The 7,141-nt window shown below is 40.0% G+C and overlaps 1 protein-coding gene across 8 annotated transcripts; it reads right to left on the bottom strand.

The window, feature by feature from the left end:
* Positions 1–1,673: 1,673 nt before the first annotated feature.
* Zbed5 (zinc finger BED-type containing 5) lies at positions 1,674–6,747 on the bottom strand. 8 transcript variants are annotated; one of them, XM_074041420.1, is made up of 4 exons: positions 6,563–6,747; positions 6,052–6,112; positions 4,866–4,981; positions 1,674–3,934 (listed from the first exon to the last, which is right to left on the bottom strand). In XM_074041420.1, exon 4 carries the CDS (start codon positions 3,742–3,744, stop codon positions 1,741–1,743), a length of 2,004 nt encoding a protein of 667 aa, XP_073897521.1. In that variant the 5' UTR covers positions 3,745–3,934; positions 4,866–4,981; positions 6,052–6,112; positions 6,563–6,747; the 3' UTR covers positions 1,674–1,740. The 8 variants fall into 8 exon arrangements, with proteins under 8 accessions (XP_073897521.1, XP_073897499.1, XP_020042286.2 ...); XM_074041398.1 differs by having other exon boundaries at positions 6,216–6,747; XM_020186697.2 differs by lacking the exon at positions 6,052–6,112.
* Positions 6,748–7,141: the final 394 nt, after the last annotated feature.

Here is a 7,141-nt window from a genome sequence, read left to right on the forward strand (position 1 = left end):
GCAAGTCCAAATTGCGTAGGATTATTGTAAAGGTTACTGATCACATACAAAGCAATTACTAAGGTGCCTGACAGATGAATAGGTGCTTACCCTGGACAAAGGGGAAATAACCAGGACTAGAGGTGCTTAATTTTGGTCTCTCCAGATCATGATGTCCTATGGCCTAAAAAGTTGAGTCTCTTCAGGGAACAAAAACTCAGATGTGTAGAGATAAGTTTAACTGGCACATGGCTAGATATGGCAGAAATTGTGTTGTACACTTATTCCTGACCACTCACTGTTAGGGGTTTTTATATACGATCTCATTTAATCTTCAAAGTAACACTTCTAAGGAGATTTTACAAATGAGATAACTGAAGCTCAAGAAAGTTCAGAATGCTATGGTCAAATAACTAGTTGTTACCACATTTTGCCTCAATGTGAGAGGTAATTCTACTCTGCAAAATGGGAGATGTTTCAATAAGTGAAATTAAATAAATAATGGTTACATACAGTAGCTCTTGACTACAGAAACAGCACAAAATATTTAGCATTGAGGTGACCTATGATTTGACACAGGAATAGTAGTCCAGATAGGAAAGTCAGCTATGAATCTTTTATAGTTGTATTTCAAGAATAAACTGTCAAGTTTAGTCACCTTCAAGTACTATACAGAAGCCGGGCACCAGTGGCTCAAGCCTGTAATCCTAGCTACTTAGGAGGCAGAGATCAGGAGGATTGCAGTTCGAAGCCAGCCCAGGCAAATAGTTTGTGAGACCCTATCTTGAAAATACTGAACACAAAAAGGGCTGGCAGAGTGGCTCAAGGTGAAAGTCCTAGTACTGCAAAAAAAAAAAAAAAAAAAAAAAAAACTGAAAAAATGAAGGTATTGGGGTTTGAACTTGGGGTTTTGTGCTTGCTATGAAGCATGCTACCACTTACGCCACTCCACCAGCCCTGGAGTTCTTAATTTTTCTTTCCCTCTCCCTCAGTAGATCAGCTGGAATCACAGAACTATGGTATCTTTGATGACTTCTATGGAATGGCTACAATGAATTCTAGCTACTAGAATAACCGAAACAAACCCCCCATAGGGTAGTGTGATGTACACATGGCACCAGGCCTAACAGTGATATAGGAGACTTCTATTTTTTGTTGGTTCATCTTCACTAACATTTTTTCTTTTATTGAGCATCTACTTTAATAAAGCCTTCTGCTAGATAACTGAGACATAGAGTTGAAAAAGACCCTCTCCAGAAACGCTGGGAATCATGAGACCAACAGAATTCAGTTGAGACAAACAAAATACAATGGTATAAAATAGGGCCAAAATACAGAGATAAAGAAAATGAAAGCACCTAAAATAAATAAAGTCAAATTATTGAAAAGCAAATAGGAGTTGTCAGAAAACAAGGTGGGTATGACAATAGTTTTTTGAGAACTCACAGCATGAAACAGTGGGTATGTTTAGGGAATAGTAAGTTTCATGGGAGTGGAAAGGTGAAGGGCAAGCACAGCCAGAAAAATGGGTAGTGATAAGATACTAAAGTGTTATGCATAGGAACTGGAATTTTATCTTCTGGATCAGCATTCCCCAATTATGACCATGAAATTTTTTGAAATGTAAAGAAATGCCACCAATAACATGTTTAATTTTTTTGATTTAGTTTTCTTAAAACCCCAAATACTAGAAATGAAGTAAATCATCTTTTATTTTCATCTTACATTTGGTTATCAAGAGACATGCAAAACCCTCCAGTTTTAATGAGAACAGTGTTTTTGTGTCTTTTTATCACATATTCGTTTAATATTAGGTGTAATGTTGCTAAGTCGGATCCGCATATGAGGTGCAGCATCAAGTCTCTTCCTATATTTTGTTTTGGTTGCAGCATAATATGAAAACCCCGTCTCACACAGATGCATTGTAGCAAAAGGAAGAAGTACACGAACTGCACGTCTTGCAATACTTGGGTATTCTTGAATTAGACCACTCCAAAAATCATTTAATGAAAGTTCACTGAAATTTTGTTTCACTTGAGAATCAGATGTTAGATCAATCAGGCTCTCATAGTCCCGTGCTAGTAATGAGGCTGGTTTAACAGTTACTGTAAATGGATTTCTAACCCAAGCATTATTGTCACTTGCCACAGGAAAATATTTTAGAAGAGTTGAACGCAAACCCCTTAGGTGTTGCACAATGGCACTGCAAGTATCTTTATCAACAGTAGAATTAATTTCAGTCAAAAAGTCACTGAGTGTAGGAAAACAATCAAAGTTTTCTTCTTCTACAGATGAGGCCCAAAATTCCAATTTTCTTAACAACGATGACATTTTATCAAAAACTGTAAATACTGTAACATTTTTTCCTTGCATTGACAGATTAACCTCATTTAATTTAGTAAAAATATCAGCAAGATATGCAAGTCTTAGCAGCCAAGATGAATTTGTTAAACAATCAGACAGCCGAAAAGCAGAATCCATGAAAACCAGTAGTTCACGCCGAAGCTCAAAAAGTCTTACAAGAACTTTACCTCGGGAAAGCCACCTTACCTCTGTATTCAGAAGAAGTGCCGTGTGCTGAGCACCCATTTCTTCACATAAAATTTTCAGTAGTCGGGATTGATGTGGTCGAGCTTTAATATAATTGATGATTTGGACTGCTTGATCTAGCACATTTTTTAGAGATGTAGGCATTACTTTTATTGCTAGTGCATGTCGATATAACAAGCAGTGACTAGTGGTGCTTTCGGGAGCCACATATTTTATCAAGGTGACAGCCTCAGCAATTTTCCCATCCACTGCCCTAGAAGCATCACTACAAACATCAACACATTTTTCCCATTCAATTTCATGTTTCTGCATAAAACTGTTGATGCAATTGAATATTTCTTCACCAGTAGCATTACTTTGCAAAGATTCACATAAGAATAGGTCTTCCTCAATAGACTTATTAAACCTGTAACGAATAAATACAAGCAGCACAGCAAGTCCTGAAACATCAGCTGATTCATCTAGTTGCAGTGAAAACCCATCACAAATTTTCAGTCTACAAACAAGTTCTTCTTCAATGTCAGCAGCTAGATCTTTAATTCGACGTGCAACAGTACTATTTGACAGTTGTACGGCATCTATTTTTTTACTGTATTGTTCGTCAAACATTCGCATCACTACATCTTTTGCACAAGGTTTGATAAGCAATTCTCCAATAGTATGAGCCTCTCCACTCAGGGCTATATGGTAACTCACATTGTATGATGCCTCTGTAGCACTTTCATTATCTGTATTGACAATTTTGGGTGCTGGGGGTTTATTATTTTCAGGTGAGTCAAGATGCTGTTTGAAAAAGCTTATGTCTTTGTCTTTATACGCAGCATGTTTAGTTTCTAAATGTCTTCGAAGCTTACTAGGGGCTAAAGAGCTATTTGATAAAATTTTCTTACATAATACACACTGAGCATGAGGTGCATCTCTGTTTCCAAAGTAAGTAAATCCCAAAGACAAGTAACTTTCATCATATTTTCTCCTTTTTGGTTTCTTACTAAATGTTATTTTGTTGGAATTGGACATAAATTTGACCCTGGAAAGCTCACCTTCTGATTTTTTAGAAACTGAAGGTTGCAACTGTTCATCTTCATTTTGTAATATTCCAACCTTTTGATTATTTGATTCAGATACAATTTGGTAACAAAAAGATTCTACTTCTTGCTTAAGACTTCCTTGTTTTAGCAAAAGATCCATGGGCAACGAGTTTGTGGTACAAAACATGGTTAATTTAGAATAAACATTGAGTATCACAAATACGTTGAAACTGTAAGACGAGAGATGATAAATAGTACCACATCAGTTAATTTGTGAGTGCTGCCTATGCATCAATGCGAAGATGGAACATCACACGCTCGCTTATCAGGTGATCTCTCATGCGACTTCCTGGTGCTCTCAGGCATGGCACACCTTTCTTAAAGGTAGATTATCACATAAAAATAAAAGCTATAGAAATGAGTTTAGTAGTCTTAGATTTATATTTAAATAAACTTATACAAAAATAAGCTAAAAAAACTTGTCACATCAATCCTTTTCTCAAAACACTAAGTTCAAGAATATTGTATGTAAAAAAATCTGGGAACCATTGGGCTAAGAAAAATGAAGACTTGATAAGCATATTTCTAATGAAGGGATCTTTAGGAATATGGTCCATGGTAGGGGTTGAAAGTAAAATTTTTGTCTTTGTGAGCCATATGGTCTCTGTTGCAACTACTAAACTCTAGTTGTAGTACGACAGCAGCCATAAACTAGAGGTAAAAGGAAAGGTATGGAAAAATAAAACTGTATGTACCAAAACAGACTGCATGGGCCATTAACTTATCAACCCCATCTCATGGTGCATAGTATATGAAATTTATTTTAGCTTACTGATGACTACTGCCATTAGATGTACTAAGTATTATGTGTTAACAATGAAGGATGAACTACAGATCAAAGTTTACATACTATTTCCTTGGACTTAAAAATTACACACACATTTACTAACTCAAATTAAGACTCACGTAATATATATTTTTAGTGATTACTCTGCATTCCATTATGTTATAGGTGAAAATTTAACCAGGACCTAAAGAAAATATAAACTCTCACTTTAATAGGTTTTTCCCCCTCATGTAGTAAAAAGCACAATTAAAAGAATAATGCAAACTTAAACTCCAATGCATACTATTTATTTAAGTTATGATTTAAATTAAATTTTGTAAGTTAAGGCATACAAATTGTGCCTATACAAATATTGCTACTTTTGATTTAAACTTCATAATCTGGTTACAGAATCAGTTTCATATTCTCATTGTTAGGTCCTGAATCAAATGGTTTTTCTATTAGTAACTAGAGTAGAATACCTGAAATGGGGAGTATTCCCTTCTGCATTCACACTTTCCACCTTAGCATCTTGAAATGTAGACTCTCCAAAAGACTAAAATTAAGGGATGGGGTAGGAAGGGAAGTAACCAAAAGCCTAGAATAAGAAAAATTAAAATTAGACACTGCAACAACAGAACTAACTACAACCTCTAAAACAACCAGGCATTATAATTTATTTTAGACCTAAGCAGTGCAAATGACTTTTCACTGCAATGCAGCTCTTGGACTAAAACACAAGCTGCCTAACATCTAGAGTATTTTCATCCTGCTTAAAATTTTGGTAATTTCACCCCTTTGAAATGCTTCCTTGTCCCCTGCCTTCACAGAAACACTTTCAAATTCTAAGCCTAATTTAAAAAAGTACAGCCCCATCTTCATGTCTCTAATATCAAGCATTAAGTCTAAATGGAATTATACATGAAAATGTTACATGAAGTATGCCTTCAGAGAACAGTTTTATTCTCTCAATAACCAATCTCTTATGGCAGTGATTGAGTAATCACTGTTTACTCTGTACCAGTAACTGTGCTCAATTCCTCATATACATCAACTCACCTAATCCTTAAATAAGAGCCAGGGATTAGAAATAACTTCACTTTAGAAACAGACGAAAAGAAGTGAAGTCACCTACTAAGTTAACATATCTTGTGAGGAACCAAGAACAGAGCCCCAAAACGTTGACTGCACAGTCCACGTGTCTAGCCATTACTTGTGTGTTCCTGAACATTCTTTTTATTTCCCCCCAGAATGGAAAAAAATCTGATAGTAGTAGTTGGGCTGTGCAGACAAATGCTTTAACAATGGGTTACCATGTCAGGAAGTCAACAACTTCAAACTGGCAGCAACACAAAAACCTGTTTCTGACTGGGGGTAAAAGAGCAGTAGATTCTCCTTGCAGTCTCGATTTGGATTTAACGAAAAAAATAAAGCACTTCTGGAGCCACTGGTTCACTGAAAGATTGGGATCCCTCTGCCTTGCTGTCAGCGGGCACAGCACAGTGGAAGGTTGGTCTTCACAAAGGATTGCCTTATCCCTGCCTCTTGTGAGGCATCTCCCAGATCTCTGGAGGACAAAGAATCTGCAGGCCCTGGAGTAAAAGTTTCCATTCCACTCCCTGGAAATGAGGGGGAACCACTCATCTTCTGTCTCTTCTTTGGACTAACCTGACAGGTAACACGATCCTTTCACCTTCATCCTCGGGCGGCTCCAGCTCTGCACCATACCCTTAGGAGCAGGAGGGCAAGGTCGGGGTGCAGGCCAGGCATAAAGGCTCAGTAATTAGGAGGTACAGCCCCGCCAGCCCCTAATCGCTTTTCCACAAGCTCACCTGCATGCGCGACCCGCGCCAGCCACCCCTGAGCTCCAACCTGTCACAGGTGCGCGCTGCCCGCACACCGCCACGTCCCGGGCTCACTTCCTGTCGCATCCCACCCTCGCCTCCGGACTCTGGTCGCGCCCCAGGCTGTCATCTCTGCTAACGACTTGAAGTCATCTTAGCACCTTCCTTCTACTTCATCTCCACCAGCCATGCAGAGACAACGGTCTTAGCCGCGGCTGGGCTGCACAGCAGCGCCGCGGACCCCAGCTGAGCCTCTGACCGCCATTTTAGACAGCTTAAGGCAGCGGCCATTTCAGAGCGAACCGCTTAGCCGCGGTGGCGACTCTGCTCCTCACCTTCACCGAGTTCTGAACGAGATCAAGAGCCAGTCGTCGCGGACTGGAAGAGAGGAGGGAAGGGGAGGGAGTTAAAAACAGAGGAAAGAAGGATGCGGGAACAGGGTGATGCTGTTAGCTCGGGGACACCGCCTATGCCACCTCCATAGAGATCCGATTTGCTGCTGGCGCGGTCCAGGTCTGGAGCTAAATTTAGCACTCTGGAGCAGCCGAACTCTACAGTCGCTAGGAACGACTCCACCGCCGCCCAATCAGCGCCAGAGATGCTTCCAGTCACCAATCCGCGCTGAGCAGCGGGGCGGGATCAAAGGAAAGGACCAAGCTCGGTTGAGGCGCGCGGTCGCTGAATTGGGGATAGCCATGCATCTGGGTGTGAAGCGATTGTTCTCAAACTTCGCGGGTCCGGGCGCCAGTTCAGAATGCAGAGTCCTAGGTGCTGCTACATAGGGTTAGGGATCTTGTCACACCGGAGAAAAGTCCCGAGTCTGCGTTTCCATTATTGGCGCGCTCTGCCCGCGCTATCGTGATTGGTGTGGATGGGCAGCGGCTCAGAGGGCGCGCGGAGCCTTCGCGACGTCT

This window comes from Castor canadensis, chromosome 1, assembly GCF_047511655.1.
Source record: "Castor canadensis chromosome 1, mCasCan1.hap1v2, whole genome shotgun sequence".
In the NCBI taxonomy this organism is placed as follows: domain Eukaryota; kingdom Metazoa; phylum Chordata; class Mammalia; order Rodentia; family Castoridae; genus Castor; species Castor canadensis.

Bases quoted from the DNA above. Each gene is read 5' to 3' on its own strand.
- Zbed5 (XM_020186697.2), bottom strand. From the start codon at position 3,744: ATGTTTTGTACCACAAACTCGTTGCCCATGGATCTTTTGCTAAAACAA.